This window comes from Globicephala melas, chromosome 5 (assembly GCF_963455315.2).
Source record: "Globicephala melas chromosome 5, mGloMel1.2, whole genome shotgun sequence".
Classification (NCBI taxonomy): domain Eukaryota; kingdom Metazoa; phylum Chordata; class Mammalia; order Artiodactyla; family Delphinidae; genus Globicephala; species Globicephala melas.
In genome coordinates this window covers 68,027,572-68,047,300 of record NC_083318.1, presented here as the reverse complement: position 1 = coordinate 68,047,300, position 19,729 = coordinate 68,027,572, and the positions used below count along the sequence as shown (strand labels likewise).

The 19,729-nt window shown below is 34.0% G+C and overlaps 2 protein-coding genes across 10 annotated transcripts in view; one reads left to right on the top strand and one right to left on the bottom strand.

Annotated features, from left to right (window-relative positions):
• Positions 1 to 16,419, top strand: part of GNPDA2 (glucosamine-6-phosphate deaminase 2) — a 27,179-nt gene extending 10,760 nt beyond the window's left edge. For 2 of the 6 annotated variants that reach the window (XM_030880446.3, XM_030880442.3), the window contains 4 exons: positions 3,780 to 3,964; positions 9,590 to 9,764; positions 11,395 to 11,591; positions 16,118 to 16,419. In XM_030880446.3, coding sequence (XP_030736306.1) covers positions 3,780 to 3,964; positions 9,590 to 9,764; positions 11,395 to 11,558 — 524 coding nt within the window. In that variant the 3' untranslated portion in view covers positions 11,559 to 11,591; positions 16,118 to 16,419. The other 4 variants (XM_030880447.3, XM_030880445.3, XM_070045571.1 and 1 more) reach the window with 3 other exon arrangements.
• The window catches only part of GUF1 (GTP binding elongation factor GUF1), a 32,674-nt gene continuing 21,562 nt past the window's right edge, over positions 8,618 to 19,729 (bottom strand). For all 4 annotated transcript variants that reach the window (XM_060299283.2, XM_060299285.2, XM_060299284.2 and 1 more), the window contains one exon: positions 8,618 to 19,729. In XM_060299283.2, the coding sequence (XP_060155266.1) occupies positions 19,592 to 19,729 (138 nt within the window). In that variant the 3' untranslated portion in view covers positions 8,618 to 19,591.

Here is a 19,729-nt window from a genome sequence, read left to right as displayed (position 1 = left end):
CCATAGCTTTAAGCCACTTCTTGTTTCTTTATAGCTAAAGTTTTTCAGTGCATTTCCTCACAATAACTCACCTTAGTTCTACCTTTGAAACTAATGGAGCATAATCATAATTATTTATGTTTATCACTGACTCTTACTACTAAAAAGAACTTTATTTTGTTTTTTAACCAATTTTTGTCTTAAACTTCCTGTAGTTCTCCCCTTGCAAAAAAATTTAACAGGATTTCCTTTCCTCTTCCATTAACACCTTCATTGTAGTCGTGGGCTAATCCAGGGTCTGACAGTTTATATTTATTATCGAAGGGACATATAATTGTGTATAGGGAACGGAGGGTTGGCTTATTACATTTTCTTTGAACTTTCCCCTGTGTGGGATACCCTATTATTGGATCTGTCTCATGAAAGAATCTCATTTGATTCTTCACCTTTGTTGATCTAGGTTGTTATCATTGGATATTCAAGATGAGGCTTGGTATCTGGGTCTTACCACTTACCCTTCTTTTGTTCCAGGGTTTGGTTAATAAAAACACTAAGAACTGAGCCAAATGGGATCAAAATATCAGCTTTATTAAAGGTAAAGTTGGATTAGAGATTGCAGGTTGGGCTTGAGGCCAGAATGGGGTTTCCTACTCCTCCCCTCTGAATTTGGAAATAGTAAGACCAGAGAAGAGCTCCAGAGTATTAATCCACCATTGCTCACTCCTGGGAAATGGAGCAAGAGTTCCCTTCCCTCTATAGAAAGGAGAAAGGAGGAAATACATACTCAGAAGTTCTTCATCTGATGACAGAATTGTTGGGAGAAAGAATAAGGTGTATCATGCAATTCCTGATCCATACCCAGCAATAAAGTACACAAACATGGAAATCTATAAATGGACTCTAAAAGCATTATTAACTTTAAAATTATCTTAAGATAATTTGTGTTTAAAAGGTAAAAATAAGACACTGGGGAAATTTTTAACCCTTTACTTTGGTTACACGATTAGATTCTTTGATTTGCAAGTAAATGTAGTCTACTAATGAGACTAAAAGTGAATTTATTGGAATAATTCTGGGGTAACTCACAGAACTGACATCAGAGTTGGAAAAAACAAGTCTTTAAAAGAACAAGAACCAGGAGCCTCAGATGAACTGAAGCAGGGACTCACCTGATCCTCTCCTGCAGTGCTGTCATCAAATGCCTCAGCTCTAGATGCCTTCTTTCTTTCTGTGTTCCTGGTCAAGTTTCAGATTTATAGAGAGAAATTCTGATTGTTTCAGCTTGGCCTAAGTACTTGTCCTTAGATCACAACAGTTCTGTCTAAACAATATGAGATATAGGGTGTTATGATTGGTCTAGCCCCTGTTGTGAGGGGAGCAGAGCAGGGTAGAAGGGGGCAAAAACTGTACTGAACATTCTGAACAATACCAACCATCCATTCATTTATTCAACCATTATTTATTGAGGGCCTCCTGTGTGTCATGTGTTCTAAATAGTAAGGATACAGTTATGAAGAAGAGAAAGTCTACTCTCATGAAGTTTACTTTCTAGCCCATAGAACTATAGACACAGGAAAGACACACAATCCAGACTCAGAGGTTTTAGAGATGTTTCATAAAGGTGTTGATTATCTCGGGCTTTCCTGGGGCGCAGTGGTTAAGAATCCACCTGCCAATGCAGGGGACATGGGTTCGAGCCCTGGTCCAGGAAGATGCCACAGAGCAAGTAAGCCCGTGTGCCACAACTACTGAGCCTGTGCTCTGGAACCTGCATGCCACAACTACTGAGCCCGCGCACCACAACTACTGAAGCCCTCACACCTAGAGCCTGTGCTCAGCAACAAGAGAAGCCACCGCAGTGAGAAGCCTGCGCACCGCAATGAAGAAAGCCCCCGCTCGCCGCAACTAGAGAAAGCCCGTGCACAGCAATGAAGACCCAACACAGCCAAAAATAAAATAAATTAAAAAAAAAAAAAGGTGTTGATATCTTAGTCTACACTTACAGACTGAATAAGAATTAACCATGGTGTTTAGAGTTCATGATTATTTTTAAGAAAATTTTATAAGGCTTTGTAAAACATTCTGAACATTTTAAAAATATAATTTTATATCAGGAAAAGCTCAATTTTTGATAGTTACTGATAGTAAGGGAATGTATTGACGCTTCTCCATCATGAACCATTGCTGATAATTTCAGCTTTGCTGTACACTTGTGTGACCCAAATCAACGGTGAGACCACTAATACTGATCTTTGAGGACCTTCTATTTTTTTCTGGAACTCTTTTATTTTCCTGGTTCCATCCTTTCCTCCATAGAGACATATAAATAAAAATATTTAGGTAGATGTATACTTAAGAGGAAAAGCAGAACAGTTTTACAAATCTAGAGAGATATGCGTATCTGTGATTTAAAATAGACAAGCATATATATACTTAATAGTGGAAACAAACCATACATATTAACCACGTATAGGTCTGGCTTTACGTACTAGATTAAAAATTAATCCTATATTGTTAAAAATTCCTAGATTATTGTGCTTTGGTAGTTCATATTTGCTTCCTAAGGTTTTCAGTTCTTCCTTCTTCATTCAAAACCAGGTTACTCTTTGTCATATTTTACTTTGTTGTAGCCTGGGAAAAAGTTGTTAGAATTGTGTGTTAAGAGCCAATAAGATACACCTATATATCATTAAATATGCAGAATATAAGTATAACCAGTATTTTGACCCAGAGAACTTGTGGGGTTTTTTTTTTTGATTGAAGTTGCCAGAAATCTGACTAGCAAGTAGGGTCCATGTATATAAAACTTGATTTACTTAAGCCATAGAAAGATTCTTGATTTTATGAAAAGATTTACCTCCAATTTCCTTCAAATAAGAAATGTCATATTCTTATCTATATTTTAGAGGCAGTCCTAGAATATTTCAGCTGGCAGTAGATCTCCTTAAAGCAGAGTTTTCAAATTGTGGTTGTCACATATTATTAGGGCATGAAATCAATATGGTCAGTCACATCCACCATTTCCCTTTGTACGTTTTGTTAATGAAACAAAATGTAATCAAAAATAGCTTGAATGGCTCCTCGTAAGGGTATTATTTCATGCAATTCTTGTTTTAATTGTTTATATGTGTACTAGATTGCACTGTCAAATGTATTTCTTGCAGTAGGTTGCAGTCAAAGTTTGAAGAAAACTACTGCCTTAGATAATATCTTGTCCAATCTAAACATTTTTATAAGTGAGGAAACTATACTACAGGGAGGTCCAGTAGTTAACTGCCCCATCTAGACTAGAACCAAGCAAGTTAAAGGGTGAATATAAAGACCACTGGGTTAGGAATCAGAAGATTTAGATTTGAGTTTTGTCTTAGTATTTACTAAATTATTTACCTTGAACAAATCATATATTATCCTTTAGCATCAAAGTTTCCTTTTGAGCTTAAAAAAAGGGGGAGATGAGGTAAATAGATATGGTTAATCTGACTATGTCACAAGATTGTTAAATATATGTGTTGTTGAGAGGATGCATGTGAAATTGCTTTATAAAGTATTATTATAAAGTGATACTTAATTTTGCTGTTAGAATCATGCTAGCTCAATGCTAAGCATATGGAAAACATTGAAATACTTGTTGAATCAAATACAGGAACAAATCTTTTACTGCAGCATTAGAAATTCAGCTATCAAATAAAACAAGGTAAGCGTGTTTATGACTATTTCTTTGGTCTTTAAATCATGTTGAACTTTGAGAAACCTTATTTACTTATGTATATATGTGTGTGTATATGTATTTCTTTTGAAAGGAATTGGTCCAGATGGTCATATTGCTTTCAATGAGCCAGGATCCAGTTTAGTATCAAGGACAAGAGTAAAGACTCTAGCAATGGACACCATTTTGGCAAATGCTAAATATTTTGATGGAGATTTATCAAAAGTGCCAACTATGGCTCTAACAGTTGGTGTGGGGACAGTGATGGATGCTAAAGAAGTAAGAATTAAATGTTCTTTGATGTTTTTCCTTTGATGTCTATAGACTTTGGAGAAATTGTGGTGTCAAATAAGTGCTATTTTGGGTTAATCCTATTTGCAGTATAAATTGTTGTCTGGCTTTCAGTAATTTCTTTTAGGCTCATTGCCATGTTTAGAATTCAAGTAAATTAAGTCTTTGGAGCTGGAAACTAAAAATTAGGCACCATCTCTTTTGGGGTACTGCTTTACTTGCCTCTTCTTGTTTCACAGTTTGAGGTCCTAAAATCACACTGATCATATAGTCTTGTGAAAGGACTGTTGCAACAAAGATGCAGTCATAATTAACATTAAACTGCTTTTGGAGGCTTAGGATAATTTAGTGTAATGTGATTCTTGACTGTAGGAGGATAGCTCAGTTGGTTTCCAGTGGAAAAAGAACCCCTTTAGGGCTGGATCTGTTCTAAATTTGGTATGTTTAAGAAGGCAAGAGTTCTGAACAGTAGACTCAAATTTTTTAGTTTTTAATTGGGCTGTCATTTCCTGCCCTGAGAATAACAGACCAAATTATAGTCAGATCATGATTATAAGTGGTTAAATTATATGGAAACCCAAAACTCCATTCCCTTCTGGCAGCAGGATTGGACAGGTTCAGAGGAAAGAGTACAGACAAGGTATGGTGAATGAGTAACTGATCTTAATGTAAATATATCTAGACTTGAATGCACAAATAGAACTGTCATTCAAAATGGAGTTTTACATCTAACGATAATTGGTTTATGAAAAAAGACCTTTTAAAGACTGAAATTTCATAGTAAATAAATCGAAAAAAAATAGAGCAATCTTAGTTCTAAAATATGAAAGTTATGCGAAACGATTTCTTACATATAACAAAATTAAAGTTACAGTGCAACTCTTATGCTAATTCTTAGAATTAACAGTATTCAAACATTGATTTTGTTTCTTGTTTGACTTTTCCAACAAAATTATATGATGCTATTCACCTCACAGTATTCATTCCCAGCATGACTGTAAAGAAAATTATGGCAAAACTTTTATTATTTAGTAGCTTTCCCAAGGACTTTAGTGCTTTATTATAGTTGATTTACAATACTGTGTTAGTTTCCAGTGTGCAGCAGAGTGATTCAGTTATATATATATTTTTTCAGATTATTTTTCATTATAGGTTATTACAAGATATTGAATAGTTCCCTGTGCTATATAGTAAATCCTTGTTACTTATCTGTTTTACATATAGTAATTTGTATCTTTTAGTCCTGTACTCCTAACTTACCCCCTTTCCCGTTGGTAGCCATTAGTTTGTTTTCTATGTCTGTGAGTTTTTTTCTGTTTTATATAGATTAACTTGTATTGTTTTTTAGACTCCACATATAAGTGATAGCATATAGTATTGTTTTTTTCTGTATCACTTACTTCACTTAGTGTGATATTCTTTAGGTCCGTCCATGTTGCTGCAAATGGCAGTATGTCAATCTTTTTTATGGCTGAGTAATATTCCATTGTGTGTGTGTACACCACATCTTCTTAAACCAGTACTCTGTTGATGGACACTTGGGTTGTTTCCATTGTCTTGGCTATTGTCTTGCTAAATTTTTCATAGCATTCTTTTGAAACAAGTATCACATGATTATACTTAATGACTTTATCTTCAATTTTAATGGGCTTCATGTGTACACATTTTCATCTGCCAGTGGTTTTAACTGTGATGTGAGCTGTTCTTCAGTGTCATTTTCAATAACTGCAAATATATTTAAAATTTAAATCCATGTGTGGGACAGATGTCACTGTTGAGTGGAAAGTAGGTTTGAATGGGAGACAAATCTTTAAGTGGTCAGTGCATCAATAAGTATCTTCACACTTTGGCAACTCAGATAATGAGGCCCTTCTGTACAGACCCTGGAAGTGACAACCCAGAAGTTATTACAGGTTTCTTAAGACTTGGGAATTGTCCACTAGGTAATGAACCACACAAGTCACTGCCCTCAGTTTTCACTCCTTCCTTGCTTTGAGGCCTTACATTGATGTTAATTAATTGTGAAATGTTCTACTTCTCTAGCCCTTGCTTAGCTAAAATGGCACCCGTTTTCAGCTTTCAGAGTTCCATTTTCTGACCATAATTCTTATAATCAAAATTACTTTCTTTTATTCTTTTACCACAGTTTTTGTTTATAGCACTTTTTGCAGTTTATAATTGTTTCTGTATGTTTCGTTGTTTAATACCCTTCCTCATTAGTTTATAATCTCCAAGTGTTTATGAGTCATGCAGTACACTGCCTGTCACATAATAGGTATTCAGTAACTGTTGAGAATAGTTTGAATGATAGTTTTGCCTATAATTCATTTTGGACAAAGTTGGTTCTATCCACAGCTTGGCTGTCTACCTGAACCACCAGATCTGATTTTTATTGACTTCCGGCTGTTTGATGAAAGCCACATTTACCCTCAAAGGATTAAAATTTGTTTTTACTGAGATATATTTAAAGATAATGCTTTATATTTTAAAGGTAATTCCAAAAGAAAAGACACAAATTGTTTTTAATTACTGTAGCATCTTTAGAATTGCTTATTATATATAATTATAATAATTTGAATGTTTATTCTTGCGATGACATAAGGAAAAACCAGTAAAACTTAAAAATCTTCTTTTGATTTTGTTGACTTACTGAATGTCACAGAAGTCACCAGTGACAAGTTCTTAGTTGTTAAGACCATCATCTTTGCTACAGGTCTTATCCTACTGGGCTTCTTTTCATCATTTATTCCTATGGACTATTTCTTCCAACATAAACCTCTACCATTACTCTTCTTTCTTTCTGACCATTCTTTCTCAGTATGCTTCCCTGGCTCTTCTTCCTCCATCTGCCTTTTGAATGTTGTTGTTACCTAGGGGGTCATCTCCTAGCACTGCGTATTCACTATGCATACTTCTGGGCAGTGACCTTTTTTGTGTGGTGTTTTTTTTTTTTTTTAATACATCAATAGCAGTCACACTTTGGAACCCTGTTCTTGGTAGATTTAGTACTATTCTAAAAAGGTCAACTACGCTCAATACAGTGATAACTACCAGTACATATCTTTAGCCAGTTCTTTTTCTGAAGCTGCAGATTTCATATTTCCAATTGACTCCTTATACTTAAACTGTTCAAAATTTAAATTCATCTTTCTACCAAAATTATCTCCCTCCCTTGGTGAACAGCAACATCCTCCATGAAAATTATCTGAACTTGAAACGTGTGTCATTCTCAGCTTCTTCACATCTAATCAGTCACCACATTCCACCATTTAACTTAGAGATAAATAAGGATCCAGCCCTCCATCGAACAGAGATAAATCCATCAGATAAATCCATCGGAGCTGCCTTACTTCTGGTCTATATCAGTTTTTTAAGGATTATTGCAAACGTATCCTAAATCATGGCTATCTCCATTCTTTCCCTTTCCTGTTCTCTATTACAGCCTGAATTTTTTTTTTCCCCAAAAACATAGTTATTACTCATGCATGTAATGAAGAGTCTCTGATTCCTTGCTGCTTCATCACAAGATGATATCTAGCCTCTTTGGCATAAAATGCTCTGTATTATCAAAATTCAGTTTTCAGCCATCTCATTTCCCTATGCTCAGCCTTACCAAATTTCTAGCTTTTTATTGACCACCCCATAACTGTCTGAAGTGCCCCCTTTTCTTTTCTGCTTATCCTTAAAATTTGGTTTCAGATAGGGCTACTCTTAAGCTTTTTCACAATACAAGAAATACTCTCCTTGAGAATAGTGGAGCAGATAGAGTAGAAATAATCACGTATTATCAACGTCAAATTATATTCCAAGAGGGATTTTCTTCAATTTCTGATTTTCCAGATATTTCTTCTTAATTCTCAAAGGTTATATATGTCTTATTGTAGTTGTTAAGGATATGGATGCTGGAATCAGACCTCTTGTTTATATAGTAGCCTTACCAAGACCTTGGGCAAGTTACAGAATATCTGTGCCTCATTCCTTATCTGTGAAATATGAGTAAGAATAGTATTTATCTCACGCTGTTGATGTGGGTAGTTAAATGAGATAATAATTCACGAAAAGTGCTTAAGTTCGGTGTTTAACTCTGAAACCACCAAATCACATTTTAAAACTCCTGAAATAAATTAAACTTCAGAAAATATCCATCATGCAGCAATCACTACATATTCTCATTTAATGTAGTGTGTGTTAAAATAGTTTTAAAAAGCCTTTTCAAGTGCTAGTGTAAGGACTTCTGCCAGATTGCATACTAATCACTTAAGGGACCCTGATTCTTGGGTCCTAATCCCAAAGATTCTGAATTAGAAGACAGGATGGAGCAAAGAACTTGAATATTTTGTTTTTTTTTTCCAAACTCCTCTGTAACACGTATCAGTCTTAAGAAAAAAATATTAATTTCCAGTGAGGAAAACTAATAGACCCATTAATCAGTGCTGTGCTTACCTTAAGCATTGCTAATTTTTAAAAAATGCTTTTAATTATAGGTGAAGGCATATTAATTCTTCACTGAGCCTAGATCTCTATACTTAAGAACAAGAAGTATCAATAAAAACAGTAAGAATTCATACATATCTTATTTCATTCATGGGCTTTGATATTAATCAAATATAGCTTCAAAATGAAAAGTAATGAATCTTGATAAAAGAAATACAGTAATATCTGGTTCATTAATCTTTAATTTCCTCCCTGTTTTAGAAGGTCTGGTTATAAAATGTGAAATACAGAATTTTTACATTGTTACAGATATTTTAGAATTACAACCACTTTAACATTCATTTTTTTAAAAATAATCAGAAAAAAACATGTTTAAAGATTTATTACATTACATAAACTGTTTAACTTGTAAAAACAGGATTGATTTACTGCTAAAAATGTTAAAGAAAAGATTCATTCAGACACCTGTATACACTCACTCACATTTGCATATATTCTTTGACTTATCTCATAGGCTATCAGGGATCTGGGACAAAGACCTTGGATTTTCTGTACCTAAGGATGGTCTCAGTTATGTGTGTTTAAAGGACAGTTCCTGCATTAAGTAGATTCTGAACCCTTCTTTAAATCTAGTTTTGTTCCAAAACAGCTTTAGATAGCACCCGTTCAGTGAAACAATCTTTAGGCTCATTTCTCTAGATTACTTTTAAAATATCTTATTTCAGAGTCTTTTGCTTTTCCAAAGTAATATCTATTGCTTATCTGGGCTAGAGCAATTTGATATATCATTTCTGGTTATATAAATTCTTTGTTGATCTGTAACTCTGCTTTTGCAAAACATCCCTTTTGTTTCTTTTTCTTCATTCTCCCAGGTCTCTTCTTGTACATCAGTATTTAATGTGTTAATTATCATAGGCATTATGGTATATTCAATAATACTCCATTACAAGACACTATTTTACTTTGTTCAGCCAGAAGTAGAGATACACTTTGTGCTTGCCTGTTACCTTAAAGAGCAGAAATAAATACCTTGAACTATGAAGAAATATGGAGCTGTTTATTTTTATTTTAACCCTCAGAAAAATATTGGTGCTAAATTCTTTGTTTAAAAAAAATAGAGCTTCTTAGTCATTTGGAACATGTTTTAAGAATTGACAGGTAATGTCCACGATTTTTCAGGTAATGATCCTCATAACAGGTGCACACAAGGCATTTGCTCTCTACAAAGCAATAGAAGAAGGAGTCAATCACATGTGGACTGTTTCAGCCTTCCAGCAACATCCCCGAACTATTTTTGTATGTGATGAAGATGCTACTTTAGAATTAAGAGTTAAAACTGTGAAATACTTTAAAGGTGAGCACTGAAATTTCAAAAGCAGACTGGGAGAATATTCCATTGTAGATGACAATTAAAACTTAGTATGACTGGGGAGTTACATTCTGCATTGTGGCCTATTGAAAACTGGCACTGTGCTAAGGATTAGAAATGTCTCACTTCAGATAATACTAGCTTTCAAAGTAATTTCCTAATATTTTTTCTTGAAGAAAACCTCTTCAATCTATATTTCCAGTAAACAAGATGTTTCTTGAAATCCAAAATTAAATATTTTACTTTCATATTGAATATACAAGATTAAATAGCCCCAAAGGAAATGTATATATGTCCTTTCTAATTTTTTCGTTGTTTACCTGTCCCACCCTAACCTCTCAGCTATGTTTAGAATGAAATCAGGGGATAAGATGGGTTGCCCACTATCTCATTTAATCTTCACAATAAATTTTGCTAAATGTCAAACAGTATGGAATAAACTCTGCAAGTAAGCAGAGTTTGCCCAGACTTCTGCATATTTAGCTTCCTTTTGCTTCTTCCTACAGTCTAGTTCAGTAATTTTTAAACTTTACCATACCATATATATATATATATATATATATATATAACCATATAAACTTGCTGTGATAGGTGTTTAAGAGATTTTCAAGGACAATTTTGAATACACTCAGTTTAGAAGCCATTCCCTGCTTGAGTCAACTCCACATATAAATACACACACATAAACAAGCTGTATAAATAGGTACTTTTTACAAAGCACCTGTATTTATATAGCTGATATGAAAATATTATGTAATTAGTCATATGTATAGTTCAGTAATTCACAAAGTATGTAATAAGTGTACTACTGATACTATATGAATGAAAATACGTTTTAAATCTCTTTAAGAAAAGGTGTTAAAGGTTTCCTTAGTGTTAAGCACTTAGATTACTTCCAGTCATTTATATTTTTATCAGTTAAATTACCAGTTTTTTACCAAGTCACAAATATACCAAATTAAACTGAAAATTGTTAGCTTGTTAGTAATTTGACAGATAAAAGCAGGGAATACCTCAGTTATGGGTTGTGAATAAGAGCTCTTAGATGGAGGTTTACCCATCTATTTCCATGTAGTCCAGGTTTCATCACAAATATTAGATTCCTTGAAAAAGTTAATAGAAGGAATCTTCATTATCCACATATTTTTTTGTGTGTGTGTGGTATGCGAGCCTCTCACTGTTGTGGCCTCTCCCGTTGCGGAGCACAGGCTCCGGACACGCAGGCCCAGTGGCCATGGCTCACGGGCCTAGCTGCTCTGCGGCATGTGGGATCTTCCCGGACCGGGGCACGAACCCGTGTTCCCTGCATTGGCAGGCAGACTCTCAACCACTGTGCCACCAGGGAAACCCTATCCACATATTTTAATAACAGTTTTGAGGAGATTCATTTAACATTGCCATTTTCTAGCACCAGTAATCCCCAGATAAACCCCTATACTTGTCTGATTTTTGTCAGTTTAGTTTTTATCAGAAAATTTTTACATTTTAGTGAAGTAAACATTTAATAATAGCCAATAGTTATATGACCAGGTGCTATTCTAAGCATATTATACTTGCTGATTTACTTAAATCTCACAATTATATGACATGGGTACTCTTATAATCCCATTTATAGGTGAATTAACAGGCTTAGTACGGATGTTAAAGTCACTTAGAAATTATTTTCCATTGGAGCTTTATATATTTCTGAAGAGATTCAGGACATCAGCCTCTGTCAGGATGCCTCCTTCAATATGGAGAAAAATGGATTTGCAGTATTGTTCTGGGCTATATATATAGACCTCATCTTACAGTAAGATATTTTGATATTAGGTAAAATGACTTCATAAATTTATACGTTATAAATGTAGTTTTATGTATCTGTCATATCCTTATTATTATATCACTGCAAGATATACTGAAGGAAATGAATCCCTTAGTTATAATCTGTAATTCTTCGAATACCATTCACATCACTATTTCTTCTGCCATCCCTTTAAAAGTGTCAAGAGGAATCTTAAAGGGTTCTAATTATTTAGCTCTTGAAGTCTAGGTTAACTACATCTAAAACAATAAAAATCATTAGCATATGGAAGTTTACTTCAGTATATATCTTTTGAAAGATATAAGTAAATCACAGGAAAACATTTTAATTTGTTTTATTCTAGTTTTTTGTTTTTTAAAAAATAAAACCTATGTTTTATGTCCTGAGATAATATATTTTCAAGACATCATCATCATGGTGAACATTCTTTTTGTTTTATCCTTTTTAGGCCTTACTCCAATAGCTCCAATAGCTTGATAGAGGCTGAATGAATTCAGATTGAACCAAACTATAAAATCTATTATATTTAACTTTTCTTCTTCAAGCAACATCAGAAAGTCTATGCATTTTTATCAATACTCATTAGAATTTACTTCTGTTTATGAGTTAAGCAGTTATTTATTTTTATCACATTCTTGTGTAGAACGTTGTCAGTTTTTACCTTTAGTCATAGCAAACTCTTGATTTATTATTCAGAAAGCAAGTACTAAAATTTCCAAAATTATTTTTAGTTTGGAACTAGCTTTATGTTATGTACAAGTTACAGCCAGTGTTTAGTTTTTAAAAAACTTTACAGGAGTTGTATTTTTAATGTTTATCCTGATGTTTTAAGTTGTGTGTTTTTAAGCTCTAATGTATTCTTTCCATGATCAAAGCTTTAAGTGAATGATAGATGAATTATATCAAGTAGAATGATCCTCAAAGAGCTGATACTCTGGAAGAGGTATATCTTCTAAACCACATGGCTGAGATTACCATTATCTTTGTTTGTCCCCTCTCTTGGGTCTCTCCAATCTCCATTTTGCTGCTTTTTACATACTGGTTGTTAAACTTTTCAGTTAAATATTATTTTAAATAAGATTGGTTCTATTTAGAGCTAATTATTTGGTAAATATTTTTCATTAGCAGATACCTTTTACAGTATTAAAAAATTACCCTTTAATGTTTATTTTTGGTAAATGTAAACTATATTTTCCAGTTAATGTCATCAGCCAAGAAACATGGGTTACAGTGCCTTCAAGTACATTGTCTCATGTGTTGTTATACCCGAAAGAAGTACAAGTATCCCTGCCTGAAAGTAGTTGGCATTCTTCATAAAACTGGCTCACTAAGTGATTCGAGAAAATAAAATGTAGCTCCATGACGGTAGGGACTTCAGTTTTGGTTCATTGCAATAGATGAGCATCTCAAAGGGTACCTACCTAGTACACTGGAGACACTTGGTAAATTCTAGGTAGTTGGGCAGGTAGATGGATGACACATGAAGTTGATACCATTTCAGTTTAAGTGCTAAATTATGTAAATCACTGTGAAGTCCAAGGGATGTTAAGGGAGAGATTTTTATAGTTACATAGTAGTTGATGAAAACTTGAATGGAGCTGATGGGACTGAGAGCTGTAGAAGATGGTAACACTTAGATTTGAAGAGAATGCCATAATAGCACAGGTGTAAGGATGAGCTAACACAGTTGCAGAAAAAGTTCCTCTTAATAGAGAACAAAGTATACCGATAAAATGGGGCTAGCTTATACTTTAAAAACAAAATTAAGAGTGAAAAGGCAAATGAGGGCTTGCATATCAGTGGCCTTTCAAAAGGGTATTGGGGAGGAGGGGTTATTAGCCCTGAGAAAAATATTCGTATGTATTAACATTTTTTGAGCAAAGAACAAATGCCAATAAACCAGTGTGCTTCAAATCCAGCCTCGGAGATAGTTTGCATAAAACAGTCTAATGAATGAAGTATTTGTTGGTTTGTCCACATACTCATGGATTTTTATCACAGGCTTTTTGTCTGCACTGGTAAGCACGGAAGGGAGGGTTATATAACTTTATGGAACTGTCACTATAGAAACATTCAAGTATCAGAGATTACATTATCTCAGACATATATACCAAACATCATTATAAGACTTTTATGCACTATGTTGAGTACATTGCTTTCTTTTTTAAATTTTTGAGCTGAGGTTACTCCATTTTATAAGTAAGGCCAGATGGATAAATGGCTGCCATATACCTGAGGTGGAGGCAGAACCGATCAAGTGCCTTTATGCTTAGTTTGGTACTTTTTATACATAATTCTTTCATTTCCTGGGTTAGCTGTGCTCCTTGTTTTGCTTTCTTCAAACTCTTCCCATTACTTATTTTAACCTTTTGACCCTTCTGTCCCTCCAGCTGCATGGAAGGCTTAACTTCAGTTCCTCCACAGTCCTACCTCCAAGATTTTAAATTTATCCTAATCGTTAAGCATCCTTTCCTTTCACGTCTAGCCGTTCTGCCAGTGCCCTTGATACTTTTCTGTCTTCAGGACCTTGAACTACAGAATCTTGGTCTCTGCTCCCTCCTTTTTTCCTGCCTCCTTTTTAACTATATTCTAGATTCATTTTAAATTTAAAAAAAGCTTCCAGAGACCATCTCACTGAATCTTCACAGATTTTTTAAAGTAAATGTTTCTTGAGCTCCCAACATGTATCATGACCTTTATAGACCCAGGACTTAGAGCAGTAAATTTAAGGTCCTGGACCTCAGATTCTAGTTGGAGACATGGTAGGAAAAACATTTTCTAAGAGTGAAAATTGCTCTAAAGAAAGTGAAACAGTAATTCATTATAAGGTGACATTTGGGCTGAGACCCAAAAAGCCAAAAGGAGATAATCATGCTTTGCTCAGGGAGAAGAGCACTCCAGGCTGAATGAGACAGCAAATATAAGGACCCTGTACTATAACCAAGCTTAGCTTTTCTGAGGTAATGGCAACAAAGCCAGGGTTGAGTGTAACACAAAAGGGGGAGAGTGGGGAGGACATGAGATCAGAAGGATAAATGAATCTAAATAATATACATATATATAATATAATATATATAATATAATACAATCTAAATTATATTCTAAGTGACAAGAGCAATTGGAGAATTTTAAGTTGGGAAATGGTATAATCTAGCTTCTGTTTTTAGAAAAATTGGACAATGGGAAGTGATGAAAGTAGGGTGCTGAGTTGGTAATCAGATTAGAGATGAAAGTGGCTTCGACTAAGGGCAGTGCTGTGGAGATGAAGAAATGTAGCTAATTTGGGATATATCAATATTTTGAAAGTAGTGCCCACCAGTCTTGCTGCTGAATTTAAAAAGGAAAGAGAAAAAAATCAACAGTGAATTTCAGTTGTCTGGCTTTAGCAGCTCATCAGAGGGTAACACCATATACAGTATTTTTAAAGAAATGGTTTAGAAGGGGAAAATGGGTCTGGATGTTGTTAACAAGTTTGAGGTGCTGATTAGACACTGAAGTGAGCTGTTGAGTTAATTAGCATTCTCTCTTTCAATTTCACGAGTGAATATTTCTCTCTCCTTTTAAGACTGTTCCACTCCTGGTTTTTCTTCTACTACACGTATACTTAAGTGTTCTCTGCATGTCCCTTTGCTTATCTCTTAAAAGTGGGTCTTCACAGTTTGGATTTTAGAGTGCTTTTGCAGCCTTTCTGACAAAGTACACCTTCTTACTAACAAGTACCCTGTCTCCTCGATCCAGTAATCCCATTTCCTAAGAAAACCACATTATGAGTCCCTTTCCCCAGCCTCCATGTTCTTAACAACCTGGTAAATTTAACTGATTTCTTTAACCTGCACAATATAAAATCTTTAGTTCATTAATTGGGACAGTTTATTTCCCTAAATACGATACATGTGCATTAAGACATGAATAACTGGAATATATCTCCCAAGAAGCTTTAATAAAATTAAGGACAGTTTACAAGCATACCAATTATAAGATGAAATTTAAATTTACTTGGAAATTGATATTTAGGTTATCTTATTGTTTTAGTAAACCTGTGTGGCTTGTAATCAACCCCTATTGTAAATACACATGTCAAAATAGTAGAAAATAATTTGCCAGATGAATGGATAGGGTAATATATTAGAGAACTGATGTAACAACAGTTCTGAGCCCTTTGTTGGAGTCTGTTAGATTAACTGGCAGAGGGTCAAACTCAACAGACTTTTAGATGTAATTAGTATTCAAATTTGTTATTTTGTCATACTGAAGGAAGTTCTAAAGACAAGAACTGCCCCTACTTCTGGTTACTCACAAAGAACCTGTACCCATTCCAGATCCATGGTTTCATAAATAACTAAATTGATATATGCTAGGTAGTTAAAACTAAACATTCTGAAACATTTCTATTTGCATTTTTCCAATAAATTTAACTATTTTGTACTAGATGGGAGCCAGAATACTTGTATTTTAATATTAAATCTTTTGTTTTCTAAATAAGATATAGTTCAAAATAAGAAATACAACTAGAACTGTGCTTTTTTTCTTTAAGGTTTAATGCATGTGCACAATAAACTTGTGGATCCACTATACAGTATGAAAGAAGCAAATTGAAGGAGACTGGATCAAAATTCTGCTTGAATGAACAGAACACTTTTATACATAGATGAATTTTCAGCTATGCAATATGATAAAACTTGGGGAATCTTTGAATATTGTCATTTTTGAAGTCTAATATCTATATGTTAAACATTCCATATTTACAACGTGTCCATTTTATACTAGGGTTTAGACGTAATTGGCTCTCACAATTGATCAGCTAGTTGTTACAGAAGCCACAGTCACTCTATAACATAGCACAGAAATGCAGTGTCTGCCTGTTTACAAATTTAAGTCATTTTAAAGGTGACAATTCTGTACATAAAGTACCATGTATATGACTCCAGTGGCATTATTAGATTTTAATTTTTTAATCACAGGAAGACACTCCAAGCCTTTCAGGTATCAAACCACTATCATTGCAAGCCTTTACTTCCGGAATGCTATCTTTATAATATTCTCTCTGCACAAGCTTTCTGCACGTGGTTGCCTTAGTCATCTTCCTGCAGTAGCATCTGGACATCAAAAGTCCTGCTATATATTGTTGGTACAGAAAATTTGAAGAGACTGCAGTGCCTAAAAGTACAGTTTACGTCCTTTTGGAAAGTATGTATAAGTGCATGTTTTTTGTGCACCACCTTCTGTAGCACTTTTTTAAACAGATGTGCTCTTATTTTTAGTTAACGACTTGGGTTCACGCACTTAATTTAAGTATTTTAGCAATTAGGAGCTTTATACCTAGCAACACACTTAAGGAAATTATTTTTTTTGAAGAAAATTTTCTGATTATCATTAAACTTCATAAATGGTTAGCTTTATTCCTTACATATATATAATGTCTAAAAGGATCATATGATGAAGTATAATATAAAGTTACTGTAAACTATTTGATTGCCATAACAACTTGCATTATTAAATTGCAAATAAAAGTATATTGTTTTCTATCTTTAACTCAAATAAAGCTTATAATAAACAAATGTAAGTTATCTAAATTTTATTTCCAACAGTGAAATTGAACACATACATCTGAAAGATTCTAACAATTAACAGTAGCTATGAGCTTGCGTTTACTTTTTATTTGTTGTCATTATGCAATTAGATTTAAATTAAAAGACAATGTCTCTGCCTGTAATTCTTAGTTCTGCTCCTTGGGGAGTAAAATATGCTTCCTTTTCTCTGCATATATTGCTTTCTGTAAGTCCACCTAGTAGAAGCATCACTTACATACCTGCTAATTGCCTATGTGATTGAAATGTATTTACAGCTAAGTTCCTTAAAACATTTAAATAGCAAATTTAGAAATAAATAGGACTGTTAAGATAAAATATGCTGCCTTAATTCTAGATAATGAACTTCTAATAGCCTTAAGTATTATACATGGTTTTTGAACAGGAAGTGAAATCAGTATTATCTCCCAGTCCCACACCTGGTAATAAAGTATTGGTTAGTGCAAACTACCTTAGAAGGTCATATAGTTTAGTGAAAAAGCTAAAGATTGGTGCACGGTTCAGCTGTTATTTCTGTGCTTTAAATGTGCTTGCTGAAACAGTCCAAAATCTCCTTTCCATCACTGCCCTGTAAGTTCGAAGTCCATATACTCAAGGTCCACAGCAAACTGCGTTCCTGCTACTTTAACTCCCTAACTCAGGAGCTAAGCTGCAGTTAAGCAAAAAACTAAGTCTATTGAAGATATTTCCACAAGAGGCAATAAAGCATGGTAGCTAAAAATTGGGGCTTGGAGAAAGAAACCACTGTTTGAATCCCAGCTGTCAAGAGCTGTGATGATGTTGGACAATACTGATACATAAGTGTGAGCTTCTTCCCCTGTGAAATGGGATGGTAATGGTGCCTGTACCTCCATTGCCATGTAGTTTGAATGAGGGAATTGTCTATAGAGCTTAGCACAGTGGCTGTCACATATTAAACTCAATAAACGGTGGCTATTCTAATACTAATAGTTTACATTATTTTAACGTACACAAAAATCTTAGTAATATAAGGCCCTCTGGGGGATACACAACTCTCAATCATGTTTAGGAAAGTGGCCAGGGAAGAGAACTTAAGAGTATGCTAAAAAATCTGGAAAATACTTTTTGTACTACTATTACAAGTAAACTTTCCTAAAAAGTCAGAGGTTAAAGGGGAAAAAAAAGTATCCAAACTGTAAGCATACTAATAAGACACAAATACTAAATAGTAGACACACCATACATACTATGTGCCAGGTACCAACTTGTAACTTTCCCCTGGCAATAATGGTAGAACATCTTGTCTTAGAAATGACATTAAAATGCTTTTCTAGTTTCAAAAATACTGCCATTTTCTAAAATATTGATACTTTGGTCATGAGATCTCATAAGCCACAGGTTATGTAACCCCCATACACAATTTTAGGTAAATCCCCACTATCTGAATTTATAATTATCTCATAATATAACAACCTTGTATAAAATTTATCACTGATAGTCTTATCCCTAGAAGACATTAACCTCATTCAATTCATTCAAAGTAAAGGACAAAAATCAATGGCTAAATTATTTTATCTTACTGTAATACAGTCTGCCCTCTGGTTTGTTTATTGACTTGAGTAGACACGCTTTGAAAGTAACACAACTGTTTACTGGCTATATGACCTTAAGTTATTTACTCAGTCTCCTCAATTATGAAATCTAGGCAATCATTATTAAACTGTCATTAATAACAGCTGCTGCTAATATCAAACATCTATCACTTTGCACAAATGCATTTTAATGCTCAGAATAAGACAGCCCCTATCATTTTAATTTATATGCATATGTAAACTGTCTAGTTTCAAAGTAACATTTGTAAAAATTTTATGAAAAACTACAGCACATGTCTAGATGCTGTTATTTGAATATTGAATAACAGATTCATATATATCTAAATATATCCATCTAACAAGTTGATACTTGAGGTGATTATGAAAATATTGTATCTTGGGCTTGAAACTAGATAGAATCTTAAGTACGGGGCCTTTTAGTGTGAGTAAAGAATATGCTTGAAAAATTAAGATTCACTGAGCACTGACTAGGTGTCATGCAGTCTTCTGAATATTGTAAACATATTTAATCTTCACAGCCTATGGAGGTAAGTAATAGTATAATCCTGATTTTACTAAAGAGTAAACAGACAAAGAGAGGGTAATTTGGCCAACGTCACTTTGCCTAGTGAGTGGTGGAACAGAAATTTGAAACCAGGCAATATGGCTTCAGAATCTATGCTCTTATCCACCCATGACTCTCTTTCGAAGAAAAGCCAAGAGGTTATTTAAAACTGAAAACCTGGAAAGTAACAAGCAAATTTTATAATTTTCATTCTGTTGTGTTCAACATATTATAAATTACAAAGAAAAAATAAAAGATACACAATTTTTAATTTATGAAAATTCCTTATATTTTCCCACCAATTATTTATCAGATTGTGTTTTCAGAACTTTTATAAAAGCATCTTTTGGAACTTCAACATTGCCAACTTTCCTTAGTTTTTTCTTTCCTTCTGCTTGTCTCTTCAAAAGTTTCATTTTTCGGGTAATATCACCACCATA